The sequence below is a fragment of the Scyliorhinus canicula genome, chromosome 3 (assembly GCF_902713615.1).
Source record: "Scyliorhinus canicula chromosome 3, sScyCan1.1, whole genome shotgun sequence".
In the NCBI taxonomy this organism is placed as follows: Eukaryota; Metazoa; Chordata; class Chondrichthyes; order Carcharhiniformes; family Scyliorhinidae; genus Scyliorhinus; species Scyliorhinus canicula.
This window is the reverse complement of record NC_052148.1, coordinates 167305870-167326877: the sequence shown is the minus strand read 5'-3', so window position 1 is coordinate 167326877 and position 21008 is coordinate 167305870. Positions and strand designations below refer to the sequence as shown.

General features: G+C 46.6%; 1 protein-coding gene across 3 annotated transcripts in view; it reads left to right on the top strand.

Annotated features, from left to right (window-relative positions):
- Positions 1 to 21008, top strand: part of lin54 (lin-54 DREAM MuvB core complex component) — a 107809-nt gene that overhangs the window by 19322 nt on the left and 67479 nt on the right. For all 3 annotated transcript variants that reach the window (XM_038791682.1, XM_038791683.1, XM_038791684.1), the window contains exon 2: positions 18018 to 18724. In XM_038791682.1, the coding sequence (XP_038647610.1) occupies positions 18053 to 18724 (672 nt within the window). In that variant the 5' untranslated portion in view covers positions 18018 to 18052. The remainder of the gene's footprint in view (positions 1 to 18017; positions 18725 to 21008) is intronic.

The window sequence follows — 21008 nt, the reverse complement described above, 5'->3', positions numbered from 1 at the left end:
CCGGCATTGGTGAAGAATGGCATGATCAATTGTGTCCCGCTGCAGGAACCTCGGGGAGAAATAATGTACCATGGTCACAGTGTCAAATGTTGTTTGGCATTGTACTGTGTGTGGGGAGATGTCTGATTAGAGATATTGTGGTGTACCTCAAAGGTAACTACAGTTTCAAGGACATTTGTGAGGCCTCCATGATAGCTAATTGTAAATGGTTCACTTTCCATTGGTACACTTCTGTCATCACCCAATCCTCAATAAAAACATTACTGACTCCTCTCGCTCTGTTAATCTGGTAAATCATTCTATCAGTCTATATGGGTTGCTGAGCTGTTCAGCTGCATGGGGTATCCCTGTCTAGCCGTGATACGCATTTTCTTTTTTGTTTTCTGCCAGTCTCATTGAATATTGTGGAATTCCAGGAAATTGAGGACTTTTCCCTACCTGATCCAGAGGCCAATTTTAGCACCTTACTGAGCTACCTCAGCTCGGTGAAACCTGGGTCCGCTGTAGGAAGTGGATTAAAAAAGAAATGGGCACAGCTGTAATGCCTCCTCCTCTTCATCACTGAAACCATACCCCCCCCTCCCACACACACACACACCCAAAAACCATACTTTAAAGGTTCATAGCAACTTGTGCTAACTATTGGTGGAAATGGTTTAGAACACTTGGGTGGTGGAATTTGGAGATGGATAGACTCTTTGTGTTGGCAAATGCATTTCTCTTTCCCCATTGGGTATATGCTTGAAACTAAAAAGGCCACACTGTGATTAAAAAATATATAAATATGTCATCCTTGAGATGAGTGTCACTGGCAAGACCAACATTTATTGCCCCTGTGAATGTGATTTTTTTTTTCCTTGTGGCCATTTGACAAATTGAGTGGCTTCCAAAGGCAGTTAAAAGTCAACCACATTACTGTGAATCTGGAGTCACATATAGGCCAGACTGGGTGAGGATGGCAGATTTCTTCCCTGAAAGACATCCAGATGGGTGTTCATGACAATCTGGTAGTCTCATGATTATTAGGGATACTCATATTTTATTCTACGTTCATGAATTAATTTAATTTTAAATTCCTCCAGCTGCCATGGTAGAATTTGAACTCTTCCTATTTGTTATGATTCTAGTTGATACTATGGATGTTCGGGTCACAGAATATAACCCTGGCTTGATAGGCTGTAACTTTTACTTTATGTTTAGGGGCATGGATGAACAGAGTTGCAGGATTGCCAATTCACATTTAAAAGAATAAAACATCTATTACACATGAAAAGATTAACCAATACAGTACTTATTCACCCCACCCGTATCTTCATAGATGTACACAGATTTTCAAGGATAACACGAGTTGCAAAATACATCTTGTACTAAACTATAATAATCTTGATAAGCATACAATCCATGTAAACCAACAGGCCAACTGTGGTCAGACTCGCAAGACTCTGAAACCAAGTGGCAGACGCCACCCAATACAACATCTGTGGATTTCTCATCAAATCCCCCAGATGCAGATCACATTGTGAGCCAATTACTCTCGTGCGAATTTGAATTCCATCTGAGTGTTTCCAAACTCCACACTTGGAACAAAAAACAAGCCTTGGAATCTTTTCCAAATAAGGCTTTCTCTTGGATGCCTTCACCAAGGATCCACTTCCAAGATTTCAATCTCTCTTTCAGTATTCCTCTGCCGTGGATTGTCACATGCATTCAAGCTTTGGCACAAGGTCTTGGATACCCACCATGCCAGCAGAATACTATTGCTTCACAGGTTGTATTAAGATGTCACCAACCTAGGACCCGGGTTTGAATCCCGGCCCTGGGTCACTGTCCATGCGGAGTTTGCACATTTTCCCCTTGTATGCGCGGGTTTCACCCCCACAACCAAAGATGTGCAGGTTAGGTGGATTGGCCATTCTAAATTGCCCCTTTAATTGGAAGACAAATAATTGCGTACTCTAAATTAATATTAAAAAAGATGTCGCCAACCTCCCTAGCCCACTTCGCCAGGCCTGCACCTTGGAGCTCTATCTTTAACCTCAGTGAACAGTACCTTGTTCAGTTTCCAGCTTTTTTGTCCCTTTGACTTCAATGTTCCTGAAACTTCACTTTTCATTTCCTGTTTCAAGAACTAACTGTTACTTTGCTTCTGGGGCTTGCTTTCTGCCCATTTGTCCATTGTCCCGCCTCTGGCAGTTTCTGTGAGCCTTTCTTCAAGGATACCTAGTTCCAGCTGTGCCACAAATACTTATGCTTTTCAGTGTTTGGCCCTTGGTTGCTAAGCAGCAGCTTAATTTTTTTTCTTTTACTTCTAATTGCTTTTACATCATAAACCTTTTAATTAAAATGCAGACACAGTTTCAACTTATCCAAACTGGGAGTCACGTGATTTGAGCGCTGGAGCGACTGCGTTTTTGTGAGCCCTGGCTCTACTCATCTTTTGATCCTTTATTTTATCCAAATGCACATTGAATCTTTTTTGTGATATATGACTTGCACTGTGTCCCTGGGTGATCCTGGTTGGAGATTGGTGACAAGGAGCCGAGTTGAATCAGAGAAGATCCTTGTTTTGATTGAGGTGGTTGGATATGGCTGGGGTTGGGTCCAACTTAGTGGTGGTGTTGCTGGTTGCATCAGGATGATGGCTGCCATTGCGAATGATGTTTTGGGCAATCTCTGCTCTGTGGTGTAGGTCTTCGGTACTCACTTTGAACTGTGCAGTATCCTTGGAAGAATGGTGGAAGCACAGACGAGAAACCTGGCATTTCATAGAGTAATATCCCTGGTTTGGGCCTGCTTTCAGTTCATAGAAATTCTGCTGCATGGTGTGCCGTCTGACCTTTTTAAAAAATAAATTTAAGAGTACCAATTCATTTTTTCCCCCAAGTAATGGGCAATTTAGCATGGCCAATTCACCTACCCTGCAGATCTTTGGGGCGTGTGCGTGAGACCCATACAGATACTGGGAGGATGTGCAAACTCCACATGGATACAGTGACGCAGGGCCAGGATCGAACCCAAGTCCTTGGTGCCGTGAGGCAGCAGTGCTAACCACTGCACCACTGTGCTGCCCTTGTGTGCCGTCTAACCTGACCGACTCAAAGTGGGGGCTGGTCAAGTGTTCATGAACCCGATCTCTTGCGAGATGTGGGAGGTAAGTTCCCGATTGAATTTGAAAATTGGCTTTAGCCATCTTGATTTGGAGGCTGGGTGCATGGGTTCAATGGAACACCTTGTATCTGGTATTTGAACCCTGGGGGTCGGTTGGGCCCCCTGATAAAATCTCTTGCATTATCCTGTTCTCGATGCTTGTTGAGGGGTTGGAGGTGGCTTGTCATGTTGATTAATTCCCTCTGGTCTGGGGTTTCAGTTCCTAGACGACTGGGCATCAGGGCAACAGCATAGCAGTGGTGAAGGCGCTTTGTTCAATGGAATTTTTTGAGAGATCCTGAGGGTTGTTTGATCCTGTCACAGCTTTCTTTGTCCGTTCCGAGCAACATGGATGGTGTTGTCATCCTGCAATTCATCAATAATGCTGGACTTTTCTCCCTTATGATTATGCTGTAGATTACTTCTCTTTTCTCCTGGCACGGGTGGGTGAGCACAAGGGTGAGGGTTGTCTTTTATCCTATTTTACGAAAAATCTTATTATGATATCACATTATGGAAAATCATAATGTGATATGTGGTTTTTGCACAGTCTTGCTCCTGTTTTTTTTAAATGTGTGGTAATCCTTGCAGTTTATGAGAAGGGAGTGCATTTTAGACACCTCTTATCTCGTTTACGATGCAGATGAGTGGAGCTACAGCGAGGTGGTGGGGCAAGTTAAGTTCCCCCTAGGATTGAGGATAGATCCCAGTCCGAGCTAATTGCAGTCACGGAAGCACTAGCGGCCCTCAACCAAGCAGAGAAACGACTTGAGGCCCAGGGGAGCACGAGTGACCGGATCTTAGCCCTAGAGATCGAGATAGCGAGGGTGGTGGCAGCCCAGGGGAATCTTAAGGGGAAGGTAGAAGATCAAGAAAGCTGGCCTAGGTGCCAGAACCTAAGAATAGTGGGACTGCCGAAGAGAACCGAAGATAGGAACCCCATGGACTGCGTGGCCCAGATGCTGGAAAACCTGGTGGGAAGGAACAGCTTCCCCAACCCACCAGAGATAGACAGGGCTCACGGGTCGCTCCGACCAAACCCAGAGCTGGGGAACAGCCAAGGTCAATAATTAAGGGTAGCAGAGTGGTTAGCATAGTTGCTTCACAGCTCCAGGGTCCCAGGTTTGATTCCCGGCTTGGGTCACTGTCCGTGGAGTCTCACGTTCTCCCTGTGTCTGCGTGGGTTTCCTCCAGGTGCTCCAGTTTCCTCCCACAGTTCAAAAATGTGCACGTTAGGTGGATTGGCTGTGTTAAATTGCCCTTAGTGTCCCAAATAGGTACGGTGGGGTTACGGTGATAGGTTGGAGGTGTGGGCTTAGGTAGGGTGCTCTTTCCAAGGCCGATGCAGACTTGATGGGCCGAATGGTCTCCTGCACTGTAAATTCTATTAAAAAAAATATAATTGTGAGGATGCACTGGTACCAAGACCGGGAAATAATCCTGCGATGTGGGCCAGGCAGTCGAGAAGCTGCAACTGAGAAGAACATCAATTACAAATCTACCAGGACATGGGGGGCAGACCTGGCCAAGCTCTTTGGTGGAGTCTTCCCAGTTCAGGCTAGTTGTGATTTTGCTCGTGTTATTGGGGTTAGTGCACTAATCTAGGTGTGGTCAGGTGAGGGGCTGCGCGGGCTGAGTAGTAGATCTTGGTGTGTGCTGGGTGTCCTGGAGGTACTGACTTCTGTGTGTTAGTGTATGCTTGACTAGGCCAGGTCCAGTGTTGTGGTTGGTATCCCTTTGCCCCCTAATACTTGCGATGATTGGTTCCTGCAGGGTACAGGCAGGTCTGTTATCCGAGGGGACGAGGTTGCGGTGTGTCATTGCTTCTGGTGCTGCTGGAGTTGAGGGAGATGTGTGCTGTTGCTCACCCGACCATGGCAGCGAAAGACTTATCCTGAACACTCGGTCGTTGCAAGCAATCATTGCTGTGTGTGAAGGTGTACACCATTTTCCCATGTTTTCATGGCCATATCCTTTTCTCCCTTCTTCTCTGGCGGCACAAATAGAGGCATTAGGTTGAGTCTAATGTTTGTATTGAGCCTGTTATATTGCGTTCTCATGTTCCCCTCTGTATACCTGTATGTTGAGACTTTTTTTCTTGTTGAGCTGTATGATTCTTGTGGCTATTTGTTAAAATGTAAAACATACATAGATAAAGATCAAAACCTACAGACATGCAGACACCTATGTTTAGCATGAAGCTAACTAATGTTTCAGCCCTTTCTTACACAGAAACACAAATTTAAATTTGGTTTAAGCTTGACCTTGTTTCTAATACCCACAAATACAAATGTAGATCACTTAAAACTACCTCTGCTCTAGGTAAATTGAAATCAAAGATTAGCAGGAAAATTATAATGGAATAATGAGCTGCTTTTAAGGAAGATGCCTCGGGTACGATAGAGGAGTGTTAAATTTTTCTTCGACTCCAGGTACAAGTTATTCTCTGCCACTGATGAAAGTGTTAGGAAAAAGCTAATGTTCCCCAGTGCTTAAGTTGGAATTGGAGCTTTAATTGTGTAAATAGATCAGTGTTGGCTAGGCTGCACAAATATTAAGGGGATAGAGGTAACACTGGAGTTGGAGGAGAAATTACTGTAGAACACAAAATTGTAGTGGAAGAAGTTAAGACTTGCATTCTAGTTATTAGTGCAGCAATACTATTGAAGCTTAACATCAAGTATTGTGGGTGTTTAAGAACCCAGTTTAATAGATGGTCATGTGCTCTGATTCACTGCTTTCGTCATGGGCTTCAGTCAGGAACTCTGAACTTGGTGTGCGCCACTGAATGTTAAATGTTCATCCATGAAATATGCCATTATTTGACCTAATATTTTGCATAACCAATGTTCCTTTTAAGCTGCGCAGTCATGCACCAACACAAAGGCCCACATAGGCCACACGTAAATGGGCCCCTTTAAATGACCACGTATGCGCAGCTGGGCAAAAGAAAAATCATAGGGCTGTACACTTTGGGGGAAAAAAAATTACCTATGTACTCCAAAAATAAAGGAATATTGGTCAATATTTGTTGTAATTTGTTGATTTAATCTCATCTGATTTTTGCTGCATATGTGTACATGATAATTATGACCGTAGTACCGTTCAGGAGTACTTTCGATTCTCTTGGATTCCAAGACTAAACTGCAGTGGTGCTGGTCCACTAAGACATATAAAAAAAGTTTCACAATTAAGTATGAAGGCACATTCCTCAACACTGCTAGGTTCTCCATCTGCAAGAACATAACCCTCTCTAATCTAGTGTTCAAATGAGGTATTTCAGGTTCTACTACTACAAGAATTAGTTCACGGCACAAGTTATTATCTGCTCTGCATGCCCACACATATGCCCCCCCCCTCCTTGAGCGGGCATCCCCACGCACAGGCACCCCCACATGCCGTTATTTCTATATTTGATTATGTCACAGATGCCATTAATTGTTGTCGACCTGAAGAAATGTCTACACCAAAAACGGAGTGACTGTCAACATGTAACTACAAAGATATTTTGAATAAAAAATCGGAAGCAACTTATAAAAACATATCAGTATTTTTCCTATTAATTGGGAAATATTTGTATATAACGTTTTTATCAACATGCAACGTTGCTTTTAAATTTAGAAGTGCCTAACTAAGACTTCTGGTTGCAGCTATGCTTGGGTAGGTCGCACGTTCGGCAGCTCCTGCCGAAAACTGACTTTTGGGCCCTTTTAAGGAGCCCCAGCAGTACTTGGTTGACGATTCCCGGTGTGGGAAGACGGCAGTAAGGTCCCCCCAGCACTGTATGGAATGGACCAGAAGCGGTGCGGTCAAAAAAGGGGCATTAGAGAAGAGAGGAGAACGGGTGCGAAAAAGCAAGATGGCGGCGGGCGGAGACCAGGCAGCATGGGCTCAATGGTCGCAGGAGTAGCAAGAGTTTCTACGAGGCTGCATTGCGGAATTGAAGGCAGAGATGTTGGCCCCTATGAAGGCGTCGATAGAAAGGCTGGTAGAGACTGAGAGGATGCAGGGGACAGCGATTAAAGAGGTGCAGCAGAAGGCCTCTGATAACGAGGACGAGATCTTGGGCCTGACAGTGAAGGTGGAGGCGCACGAGGCGCTCCATAAAAAGTGGCAGGAGAAATTCGAGGATCTAGCGAACAGGTTGCGAAGGAAGAATTTGCGGATTCTGGGTCTCCCTGAAGGTGCAGAGGGGTCGGATGTTGGGGCGTATGTAGCCACGATGCTGAGCACGCTGATGGGCGCGGGAGCCTTCCCGAGGGCCTTGGAGCTGGATGGGGCGCACAGAGTCCTGGCGAGGAGACAGAGGGCGAATGTGCCTCCGAGAGCTGTGGTGGTGAGGTTTCACCGTTACACCGACAAGGAGTGCATCTTGAGTTGGGCGAAGAAGGAGTGGAGCAGCAGGTGGGAGAATGCTGAAATTTGCATTTACCAGGACTGGAGCACAGAGCTGGCCAAGAAGAGGGCAGGATTCAGTCGGGCCAAGGCGGTTCTCCACAGAAAGGGGGTGAAGCCTGTTGCAGCCCACACGACTGTGGGTCACATATCAGCACCGTCACCACTATTTTGATACGCCGGACGAGACGTGGACCTTTATCAAAAATGAGACGCTGGGCTCAAATTAGTGGTCTGTAGCATGTTTTGGGGATGTTGTGGAGTGGGAAAGGGTGATATTTGTGTTTCTTTTTGGTCTGTGCGGGCACTGATCTGGGAGGGGTTGTTCCCTGCGTTTGATGGGGGGAGAAGGGGCCTCTGGCGATGGGGGTGAGGTTGTAGGAGAATGGTGCTGCTCCATAGAGGGCGGGGTCAGCCCGGACTGGGAGTGCGGGTTTTCTTTTCCCGCGGAAAGAGAGGGGGTGGGGCCGGATGCAGGGAGGCGGTATTGGATTGGAGTCCACATTCGGGAGGCAGAGGGGGTCATAGATAGGAGCTTCAGGGAAGTAGTTACACCAAAGACTGGAGATAGATGGGTAACTGTAAGAGGGACTGGGAAGAAGCAGTCAGTGCAGGGACCCCCTACGGTCGTTCCCCTGAGTAACAAGTATACCGTTTTGGATACTTGTGGGGGGGACGACTTACCAGGGGTAAGCCATGGGGTACGGGCCTCTGGCACGGAGTCTATCCCTGTTGCTCAGAAGGGAAGGGGGGAAAGGAGTAGAACATTAGTAATTGGGGACTCAATAGTCAGGGGCACAGATAGGAGATTTTGTGGGAGCGAGAGAGACTCACGTTTGGTATGTTGCCTCCCAGGTGCAAGGGTATGTGATGTCTCGGATCGTGTTTTCCGGGTCCTTAAGGGGGAGGGGGAGCAGCCCCAAGTCGTAGTCCACATTAGCACTAACGACATAGGTAGGAAAGGGGACAAGGATGTCAGGCAGGCCTTTAGGGAGCTAGGATGGAAGCTCCGAGCGAGAACAAACAGAGTTATCTCTGGGTTGTTGCCCGTGCCACGTGATAGTGAGATGAGGAATAGGGAGAGAGAGCAATTAAACACGTGGCTACAGGGATGGTGCAGGCGGGAGGGATTCAGATTTCTGGATAACTGGGGCTCTTTCTGGGGAAGGTGGGTCCTCTATAGACAGGATGGTCTACATCTGAACCTGAGGGGCACCAATATCCTGGGGGGGAGATTTGTTAGTGCTCTTTGGGGGGGTTTAAACTAATTCAGCAGGGGCATTGGAACCTGGATTGTAGTTTTGGGGTACGGGAGATTGAGAGTATAGAGGTCAGGAGCACAGATTTGACTTCGCAGAAGGGTGCCAGTGTTCAGGTAGGTGGTTTGAAGTGTGTCTACTTCAATGCCAGGAGTATACGAAATAAGGTAGGGGAACTGGCAGCATGGGTTGGTACCTGGGACCTCGATGTTGTGGCCATTTCAGAGACATGGATAGAGCAGGGACAGGAATGGTTGTTGCAGGTTCCGGGGTTTAGGTGTTTTAGTAAGCTCAGAGAAGGGGGAAAAAGAGGGGGAGGTGTGGCGCTGCTAGTCAAGGACGGTATTACGGTGGCGGAAAGGATGCTAGATGGGGACTCTTCTTCCGAGGTAGTATGGGCTGAGGTAAGAAACAGGAAAGGAGAGGTCACCCTGTTGGGAGTTTTCAATAGGCCACCTAATAGTTCTAGGGATGTAGAGGAAAGGATGGCGAAGATGATTCTGGAAAAGAGCGAAAGTAACAGGGTAGTTGTTATGGGAGACTTTAACTTTCCAAATATTGACTGGAAAAGATATAGTTCGAGTACATTAGATGGGTCGTTCTTTGTACAATGTGTGCAGGAGGGTTTCCTGACACAATATGTTGACAGGCCAACAAGAGGCGAGGCCACATTGGATTTGGTTTTGGGTAATGAACCAGGCCAGGTGTTAGATCTGGAGGTAGGTGAGCACTTTGGAAACAGTGACCACAATTCGGTGACCTTTACGTTAGTGATGGAAAGGGATAAGTATACCCCGCAGGGCAAGAGTTATAGCTGGGGGAAGGGCAATTATGATGCCATTAGACATGACTTAGGATGTGTAGGTTGGAGAAGTAGGCTGCAAGGGTTGTGCACACTGGATATGTGGAGCTTGTTCAAGGAACAGCTATTGCATGTTCTTGATAAGTACGTACCAGTCAGGCAGGGAGGAAGGGGTCGAGCGAGGGAACCGTAGTTTACCAAAGAAGTGGAATCTCTTGTTAAGAGGAAGAAGGAGGCCTATGTGAAGATGAGGCGTGAAGTTTCAGTTGGGGCGCTTGATAGTTACAAGGAAGCGAGGAAGGATCTAAAGAGAGAGCTAAGACGAGCAAGGAGGGGACATGAGAAGTCTTTGGCAGGTAGGATCAAGGAAAACCCAAAAGATTTCTATAGGTATGTCAGGAATAAAAGAATGACTAGGGCCAGTCAAGGACAGTGGTGGGAAGTTGTGTGTGGAGGCTAAGGAGATAAGCGAGATACTAAATGAATACTTTTCATCAGTATTCACTCAGGAAAAAGATAATATTGTGGAGGAGAATGCTGAGACCCAGGCTATTAGAATAGATGGCATTGAGGTGCGTAGGGAAGAAGTGTTGGCAATTCTGGACAAGGTGAAAATAGATAAGTCCCCGGGGCCTGATGGGATTTATCCTAGGATTCTCTGGGAAGCCAGGGAAGAGATTGCTGAGCCTTTGGCTTTGATTTTTAGGTCATCATTGGCTACAGGAATAGTGCCAGAGGACTGTAGGATAGCAAATGTGGTCCCTTTGTTCAAGAAGGGGAGTAGAGACAACCCCGGTAACTATAGGCCGGTGAGCCTCATGTCTGTTGTGGGTAAAGTCTTGGAGAGGATTATAAAAGATACGATCTATAATCATCTAAATAGGAATAATATGATTAGGGATAGTCAGCATGGTTTTGTGAAGGGTAGGTCATGCCTCACAAACCTTATCGAGTTCTTTGAGAAGGTGACTGAACAGGTAGACGAGGGTAGAGCAGTTGATGTGGTGTATATGGATTTCAGTAAAGCGTTTGATAAGGTTCCCCACGGTCGGCTATTGCAGAAAATATGGAGGCTGGGGATTGAGGGTGATTTAGAGATGTGGATCAGAAATTGGCTAGTTGAAAGAAGACAGAGAGTGGTAGTTGATGGGAAATGTTCAGAATGGAGTTCAGTTACGAGTGGCGTACCACAAGGATCTGTTCTGGGGCCGTTGTTGTTTGTCATTTTTATAAATGACCTAGAGGAGGGCGCAGAAGGATGGGTGAGTAAATTTGCAGACGACACTAAAGTCGGTGGAGTTGTAGACCGTGCCGAAGGATGTTGCAGGTTACAGAGGGACATAGATAAGCTGCAGAGCTGGGCTGAGAGGTGGCAAATGGAGTTTAATGTGGAGAAGTGTGAGGTGATTCACTTTGGAAAGAATAACAGGAATGTGGAATATTTGGCTAATGGTAAAATTCTTGGTAGTGTGGATGAGCAGAGGGATCTCGGTGTCCATGTACATAGATCCCTGAAAGTTGCCACCCATGTTGATAGGGTTGTGAAGAAGGCCTATGGTGTGTTGGCCTTTATTGGTAGAGGGATTGAGTTCCGGAGCCATGAGGTCATGATGCAGTTGTACAAAACTCTAGTACGGCCGCATTTGGAGTATTGCGTACAGTTCTGGTCGCCTCATTATAGGAAGGACGTGGAAGCTTTGGAACGGATGCAGAGGAGATTTACCAGGATGTTGCCTGGTATGGAGGGAAAATCTTATGAGGAAAGGCTGATGGACTTGAGGTTGTTTTCGTTAGAGAGAAGAAGGTTAAGAGGTGACTTAATAGAGGCATACAAAATGATCAGTGGGTTAGATAGGGTGGACAGCGAGAGCCTTCTCCCGCGGATGGAGGTGGCTAGCACGAGGGGACATAGCCTTAAATTGAGGGGTAATAGATATAGGACAGAGGTCAGAGGTGGGTTTTTTACGCAAAGAGTGGTGAGGCCGTGGAATGCCCTACCTGCAACAGTAGTGAACTCGCCAACATTGAGGGCATTTAAAAGTTTATTGGATAAGCATATGGATGATAAGGGCATAGTGTAGGTTAGATGGCCTTTTGTTTTTTTCCATGTCGGTGCAACATCGAGGGCCGAAGGGCCTGTACTGCGCTGTATCGTTCTATGTTCTATGGGAGGGGGGGGAAGAGTGGATTCGTGGAGGTTTGCTCAGCCAAGGGCGAGGGTGTTCTTCTTTTCCAACGTGCACAAGGCCTATTCACCGATAGACGTTTTCATGGTGAGCAGGGATACGGTGGTGCCTGAACCAATTGAGGTTTCCGAGGGTGGAGGAGGAGCAGGTAGAAGGCTTGGGGGCCCTGATTGGGATGGAGGAGCTGGTTAAGGGGTTGGGGAGTATGCAGGCGGGCAAGGCCCCAGGACTGGATGGGTTCCCAATTGAATTTTATAGGAAGTTTTCGGAAAAGGGAAGTCTTCCCCCGACGATGTCGAGAGCTCTGATCTCGCTTATTCTGAAGCGGGACAAAGACCCGCTGCAGTGTGGCTCGTATAGGCCGATTTCACTCCTTAATGTGGATGCCAAGTTGTTGGCGAAGGTCCTGGCCACTAGGATTGAGGATTATGTCCCGGGAGTGATGCATGAGGATCAGACAGGATTTGTGAAGGGCAGGCAGTTGAATGCAAATGAGCGGAGGCTTCTGAATGTGATCATGATGCCCTCGGAGGGGGAGGGGAATACAGAGGTGGTGGCAGCTATGGACGCGGAGAAGGCCTTTGACCGGGGGGTGTGGGAGTACCTGTGGGAGGTGCTGGGTGGGTTTGGGGAGAGGTTCATAGGGTGGGTTAAATTGTTATACCAGGCCCCGGTGGCGAATGTATTGACAAACCGGGTGGGGGGGTGTGTGTTGGTTGGCGCTGCCGAATCTGTGTAGCTACTACTGGGCAGCAAACGTGTCAATGATTCGGAAGTGGATGATGGAGGGAGAGGGGGTGGCATGGAAAAGACTAGAGGCATCTTGTGTAGGTACTTGTCTGGGGGCACTGGTGACGGCACCGTTGCCACTTCCGCTGACGCGGTATACCACGAGCCCGGTGGTATACGGCGACGCTGAAGATTTGGGGGCAATGGAGGCGGCACGGGGGAGACGGGGGCCTCAGTCTGGTCCCCGATACGGAATAACCATAGGTTTGCCCCGGGCAGGGTAGATGGTGGGTTCCGAAGCTGGCACCGGGTGGGAATTAGAAGGCTGGGGGATCTATTCATTGACTGGACTTTTGCCAGCTTAAAGGCACTGGAGGAGAAATTTGGGTTACCCCCGGGAAATGCCTTCAGATACATGCAGTTCGGGCATTTGTCAGGAAGCTGGTAGGAGAATTTCCATTGCTGCCTGCCCGAAGGATACAGGACAGCGTGACTTCGGGTATGTGGGTCGGAGAGGGTAAGATCTCGGAGATATACCAGAAGCTGCAGGAGGCGGAAGAGGCTTCCGTGGGGGAATTGAAGGACAAATGGGAGGAGGAGCTGGATGAGGGCCTGTGGGATGATGCCCTAGGCAGGGTTAATTCCTCCTCATCTTGCGCCAGGCTCAGCCTGATCCAGTTTAAAGTGGTGCACAGGGCGCATATGACAGGGGTGAGGATGAGTAAGTTTTTTGGGGTGGAGGTGTGATGTGTTCGGGGAGCCCAGCAAACCATGCCCATATGTTCTGGGCGTGCCCGGCGCTTGCGGAGTTTTGGAAGGGCTTTGCAAAGGTCATGTCCAGGGTCTTGGACACTCGGGTAAAACCGAGTTGGGGGATAGCATTGTTTGGGGTATCGGAGGATCCGGGAGTGCAGGAGTCGAAAGAGGCCAGAGTTCTGGTCTTTGTCTCCTTGATAGCCCGGAGAAGGCTCTTGTTATTGTGGAGGGACGCAAAACCCCCAAGTGTGGCGGCTTGGATCAATGACATGGCGGGGTTTCTTAGGTTGGAGAAGATAAAGTTTGCCTTGCGAGGGTCCTTGCAAGGGTTCTCTGGGCGGTGGCAACCGTTCCTCTACTTTCTCGTGGAACGTTAGGTGGAGGTCACAGGAATATCATCTAAATAATATTGGTTAGACCAAACTATCATCTTCACTCCTCATCATAAAATGTACTCTCTGGTTATCTTGTCCATCTCTCTCTCTCTCTCTCTGACAACTGCCTTAGGTTACGTTAAAGCAGGGTTGTGCAACGTCTGGCTGAAGCCCCTCTAAACAGCCCTTGGAGCCAGTTTTAAATTCCGGTCAAACACCAGTTTGAATGGTAGTTTTTGCATGAAACGTTTCCTCCAATCACCGGCTGCTTCTGTCCCGGATTTGCTGCTGATGGGCCCATGTGGGAAAGAAACAGTTTGTGATTGGAGGAGCAGCCAACACCTACCCCAGTGTGTTTAGGGCTTGGGGAGCCCAGGAAGTGAGACCCAGGTGTCCAGATGGAGAACAAGGCAGCGGGAGTGGGGCCCACTGGTGTTCATGTAGATGGGTGCCTGGAGACTGCCTTTGCAGAGAGAGGTTTGTGAGGGGGAGACTGAAGTAGAGAGAATGGGGGGGGGGGGGGTTTGGGAAGAGGGTGTATGAGAGAGGAGGGGGGTGGAGGGAGAGGGTGTGTAGAGACAGAGTGCTTCCGGAGGTGTGACTCACTCCCAGTGTCAGAGTTTTCATTCGCCCTCACCCACCATCATGCCCTGCCATCCATTCTCACTGAGGGTGAGCATCCTGGGACAGGAAGTGAACTGGGGACACTCTCCCTAATGCACTCCTAAACACTCTAATTTGCTTCTATATTTTTTGCTCAGCAAGTTTCTTTTCATATCTCCTTTTGAAAATTAATGTGTATTATGCTCCGGACTTTATCTTTACGAAATGTTCTCATTGGCCTCCGAGTGAAAAAAATCTTGAAATGTGGCTTCTCCCCCCAGTAAAAAGGTTGGACAACCCTAAATTAGACCATTAACAACCTTGGTGCTCTGCTTGACCTTGCCATTAGCATTAATGCTTACCTGTATCTCTGTGATATTGCCTGTCTTCACCCCACCCTCAGCTGAGCTGCTGCTGAAACCCTCACCTGCGTTTTTGTTTCATTTACACTGAACTATTCTAAACATCTCCTGGCCTAACTCATCTACAGGCCTCCATAAACTTTGATTGATCCAAAACTCTATTCTCCTAATTTTCTTGATGCTTCCAGCCCAGTGAGGAAGGAGACATTGTTGGATCTGGTCTGGGGAATGAGGTGGATTATGTGTTAATTGAGGAGCTTTTAAACAGTAGTGAAATGTTAAGGTCTAAATTGCAATGAAAGAGAACGAGGAGCAACTAAACACACAAATGGTAGATTAGAGGAGGGCCCATTTCACTGGGGTGAGAGCCGATCTTCCCAGGTAAATTGGAATCCAAGATTGGCAGGCAGAAGTGTAAGGGAACAATGTGCTGCTTTTAAAGATGGGGTGGTTTTGCTACATTTAAGGTGCATCCCACAATGTCCATGGGAAAGTGAAGGCATCCAAAATAAGGGTGCGTGGATTAATGAGAGAGATAGACAAGTTGAAGTGGAAAGAGTGCATGTGAATGACATCAGGTTGATCATTCCAATGAGAACTAGGCCAAATATAGAAAGTTGAGAGGAAGTTAAGTAAATAAGAGGAACCAGGAGGGAGTAGAAGAGGAGACTAGCAGCTAACATAAAAGGGAATCCAAAAATCGTCTTTAAACTTTTCTTCAACAAAAGAGTAGGAAGAGGAGGTGGGGTTGATTCGGGACCAACTTGGTTTCTGCATATGGGAGGCGAGAGCATGGCCGTGGTACTAAATTAATACTTTGCATCAAGGAAGAAGATGCTGTCAAAATTATGATGGAAGATTAGATATTTGAGGCAATGGATGGGGTAAACATTGCTAAAGAGGAGCTATTAGAAATAATGTCTCTATTCACTAGGACTGAATGTGATGTTTCTGAGGAAAATAAGGCCGGAATTGTGGAGGAACAGGCTAGACCCTTCCAATCTTCCTTTGATACTGGGGTAGTGCCAGTGGCCTGGAGAACTGCACCTGTTACATCCTTGTTCAAAAAAGGGTGTAAAGATGAACACAATTACAGGCCAGTTATTTGATGGTGCGAAAGCTTCGAGACATGAATCCAAGACACAATCAGTCACTTGGGCAAGGTCAGATCAATCGAGGAAAACTAACATGGATTTGTTAAATTGTGTTTATTTAATTTTTTGATGAGGTAACCAAACTGGTTGCGAAGCTATGAGGTTGATGTGTTTTATTTAGACTTCCAAAAGGTGCTTTGATAAAGTGCCACAATAAACTTGCTAGTAAAATTGAACCCTAGATATTAGAAGTGAAATGGCTCAAGGCGTCGAGGTCCCAGGTTCGATCCCGGCTCTAGGTCACAGTCCGTGTGGAGTTTTCACAATCTGCCCGTGTTTGCGTGGATTTTGCCCCCCCAACACAAAGATGTGCAAGGTAGGTGGATTGAACATGCTAAATTACCCCTTAATTGGAAAAAATTAATTGGGTACTTCTTAAAAAGTGAAAATGGCAGTATGCATAATAAATTGAATGAGTGACAGTGAACAGAGTCAAGTCATGAATGGTTTTTATTACTTGAAGAAGGTATGCAGTGAAACTCCCAAGGGAGAGATACATGATCTAGCCTTGGGTGTGCAGAGCACATTTTAAAGTTTGCAGATGACAAAGCTTGGATGTATTGTGAATTGTAAAGCAGAACATCATGGACATTGAGAGGACAGAGTCAGACTGGTGGAATGGGTGGATTCGCAACAGTTGAAATTTAATGCAGCAAGTGTGAAAAGGAACTTTGGTTGGAAGACGAGGAGAAGAAATGTAAAATAACGGGCTAAATTCTAAAGGGGATGCAGGAACAGAGGGACCTTGGGGTACATATGTGCAAATTGATGGAGGTGGAAGGGCACTTCAAGAAAGTGGCTAAAAGAAATGGAATCCTGGGCTTTATAAATAGAGGCATAGAATACAATTGCAGAGAAGTTATGAAAAGCCATTACAAGCAGTATATCATTAGGATCTGGAATACACGAGTGAGTGTGTAGGAGGCAGATTAATAATAATAATCTTTATTGTCACAAGTAGGCTTACATTAACACAGTAATGAAGTTTCTGTGAAAAGCCCCCTAGTTGCCCCATTCCAGCGCCTGTTCGGGTACACCGAGGGAGAATTCAGAATGTCCAATCCCCCTAACATGCACATCTTTCGGGACTTGTGGGAGGAAACCGGAGCACCCGGAGAGAACCCACGCAGACACTGGGAGAACGTGCAGACTCCGCACAGACAGTGACCCAAGCTGTGAATCGAACCTGGGACCCTGGAGCTGTGAAACCACAGTGCCAACGTGCTGCTCCCCTAAATTGGGGCTTTCAAAAGAGAATGGGATACAACCTTAAGACAGAAGATTTTCATGGTTATGGGAAAAGGGCACGGGAGTGGTATTGAAAGCTGGCACGGGTACATGGGCCATACAGCCTCTGTCTCTGCTGTAATTGTTCTATAATGCACTAAATCCTGTTCATCAACCCTGTTCTTGCTGATCTACCCAGGCTCCTCATCTCGGAACAGCTTTTTTTGAAAATTGTCACCCTTGGGCTGGACTTTACTCTGCTCCACTGGCAACTTTAAAGACAGGTGGAGGGATGATATAAAAATCAAATGGGGGGGGGTTCCTGCTGGCTATCTATCTGCCGAAGATATTTTAAGACATTGGGCAGTCAGCCTTCCCTTGTGCCTCGTGAGGCCTATCCTGCCACTGTTAGTATTTTACCTGTGGCAGGGGGAGGCCCATGCCAGGTGGAAGCCTGACAACTTTAACTGTCAGACAAGGTGGGATGATATGGGGCTGCTTGGCTCCATCAAATGCACAGTGCGCCCCCAACCTGCATCCTCTCCCCATACCTCCTGAAACCAGGCCCCACCTGCCAAGCTGGAACCCCTGACCCTGAGTTCCTTGGTGTGATGGGATTACTAGTAGCCCCAGCAGCGGGCCACTGTTCCCGATTGGCCAGCAGTGTGCTCAGGCTGAACTTCCTCCCGAGATAGGAGCAGAAGTCTTGCCTTAAAGCAATTCTCTCTGCTCCCAGCATTAAATTGCTATGAGGCAGCTGTTGGAATTGTGGGCAGGCACCATCTTCCCCAGCACACCATTTTAGCCGGGGGAATGGGGACTGCTGCACCCTTTTAAAGTTCAGTCCCTAATGTTAATATTAGTGGTAGTGGAAATAGAATACTCATTGTGCTGGCAGCCACCAAAGGTGAATTCTGGGAAAACTTTTTTCTGCCAAGTCTGTTTTTAAAACCTGATGTATGGTTACTTCAATTGCTGCAAAAGTGGATTTTACTTTATCTCCCTTTTTTTTTTCTCTTTCAGTTATCCAGTCCTTGCAAAGTATCTGCATTATTAACATGGAAGTGGTGTCGGCTGAGGTGAACAGCCTGCTTCCTGAGGAGATAATGGACACAACTATCATCGAAGATGACAGTATTGAGGCTGTCACAATAACATCGGAGCATGGAGATCCAGTTCCCATGGAAACAGAGCTTGAGGAAATTATACATCCAAATGAAGGCAAGAACTCCGAGATTCTGTCGAGCATTGCAGACCATATCACGGTGTGGACAAATAATGCTACTCCACTTGTTTTAGGTGGCACAAGTATAAAAATGGAACCTAATCCTGATGACTGTACACCAAAGGCTACCAGTAAAATCAGCATCCCAAGCACAACTGCCGGAACACCTTTAGCAGCAAGTCAGATTATCCTTAATCCAGTATCAGAACACCCTGAATATAGCATCTGCAGCCAAACTATTAAGTCGGAGCCAGTCGGACAGCAGCTAGTTGTAACTACTCTCGGAAAGCCTCGACAGTCCATCGTACTTTCATTACCGCCAAGTCAAGCAGCCCATCTTCAAGTCTCAACTCAATTACAAGCTATGGATCCACATGTGCAGAAGCAAATAAAGGTGGTAACTCTTGGTGGAAGAGTTGAGGGAAAGACAGTAACTGGAATCTCAAATGTGCTGGGTACCGGGAACCCATCTCTCAATGCATCAGTTCAATCTACACAAAACCAGGTAATTGTGAGATGTTTCTAATAAGATTCAACAACTGTATGGAAACTTTATAGATTGTGTAGCTGGTGATATTGAATGACAGACCTGTAGGTGTCAGCATAGCAAAAATCTTGTGTGACATGGCCATTAGTGAACTGTACATCATGTGGGGATGTTTTTGCATCACGGTTGGGTAAAAGCAGCAACATGCGCCCATGAAGTGTGTCATAGGCCGTGACTAAGTGGCATCAGAACAATGCCTTTACTCCCTCCTTTTCTTGGTCTTGTTAATTGATCTCTCTATCTCTCTCTTTCCCTTTTCCCTGCCCACAGTCTGCCTGACTCTGGGATTAGCTTTGGCGGTCGCACCATTAGTTTAAAAGTTTAAATCACTTACCAAAATGGTCAATCATTTACCTTCGCTGCTGTTAGATCCAAAATAAGAGATACTTTGACCAGGATTCACAACACCAGGGTCCCAGGTTCAATTCCCCGCTGGGTCACTGTCTGTGTGGAGTCTGCACGTTCTCCCCGTGTCTGCGTGGGTTTCCTCCAGGTGCTCCAGTTTCCTCCCACAGTCCAAAGATGTGCGGGTTAGGTGGATTTTGGAGGAGTTATTGGGTTACGGGAATAGGGTGGAAGTGAGGGCTTAAGTGGATCGGCACAGACTCGATGGGCCGAATGGCCTCCTTCTGCACTGTATGTTCTAATAAACTCAGACTAATTGATTTATTATAAAACACAACTTTCTTCAAAACAAGCTGCAAGAACACATAAGTGGACTTTGGAAGTACACTATCCACCCCTTTTTAAAAAAGTACTGCAAGCATGCATGCATGTGCAAGGCGTCTCTGCAGAGATGGACTTTGGAGGATAGGCTTTATGACATGAAAGATAATGTTTACAGTTTCAATGCTGTCAATGTGGAGCTCACTCGTGAAGATGGGCTGCTGGTCTCAGTAGATGTCTAGAGCTTATTACTTAAGGAGCATGGAGGAGAATATAGAGCTGGATCAATTCTTCTTGTCCGAGTGTTTCAAATGCACTGGTGAAGATTCTCAAGCTGTGAGTTGATAACCGCACGTGGAATTTCAGACGGCCGGAGAGAGAGAGAGAGAGAGAGAGAGAGTGTTAGGGTAGCCTTCCTTCTTGGCTTATTCCTCAAAATACACTGATTTTGAAAAGCAACGGGTCCAAATCCTAAAGTTTTTCTCTATCATGTAATTTCCAGTAAATCACTAGTCTTTGCTAATTTTCCCCCAATCAATTAAAGTGATTGCAGTGAGTTCATTCCCCCTTAAGTGCTGATCAGGGGATTTCTTGGAAAAAAGCCAGCCTGTTCCCAGTCGGAAGGCAGACTTTCAAAATATCTTTAATCCAAGTGTCCAAATAATACAATGGCCTTGTCCATTTTAAAGAAAATACAGTTTGCGAAGATATGGTTTACCGAATGGTGTTTAAAAAAAAATGTTGAGTATCCAATTCATTTTTTCAATTAAGGGGCAATTTAGTGTGGCCAATCCACCTACCCTGCACATCTTTGGGTTGTGGTGGCGCAACCCACAAAACCACGGAGCATGTGCAAACTCCACATGGACAGTGACCCAGAGTCAGGATCGAACTTGAGGCAGCAGTGCTAACCACTGTGCCACCGTGCTGCCCTTCGAATGCTGTTTTAATAAGGAGCTTTCACATTCACTGCCAAGAATGCTGCGTTCATCACTTCTGAAGATGTATAATATTCCCTTATTAACAATTCAAAATACAAGAGGTCATAAGATACTACTTATGAGGCAGGTTATTTGGTTCAATTTAATTCATAAGCTTAGAACTTTGAGCCGTTAGTTTCTCTGCAGAGCGTTCTGAGTCAGAAGGTTGTGAATTTCGGCCCCACTGCAGAGACTCGGGCACAAGACTCTAAACTAACATTCTAGATGTCAATCTTTCAGATGAAATGTTAAAAACGATGGTTGTCTGGTGAATGTAAAAGGTTCCATAGCATTATTATAGGACTACCAAGACACTAGGAGAGCAAGAGAAAATGCTGTTGTTGCTGAAAGCTAATCACCCATTGGGTAATCTGGGTGCCAATCAGATGGAGCAAGAGAAAATGCTGTGGTTGCTGGCAGGTGCTGGTGCCATTCAACCTAAAAGCCGGTCGCGATTCTTCGGCGCTTCTCCCGTGATCGGGAACGCCACAAATTGACCGCTCCATGACCCTCCTGACACCCACCCGCGTGTCGCGACCCTGAGTTTGGGAAAACCCTGGTCTAACCCACTGCATTAACCAGACAACCAAAAGTTG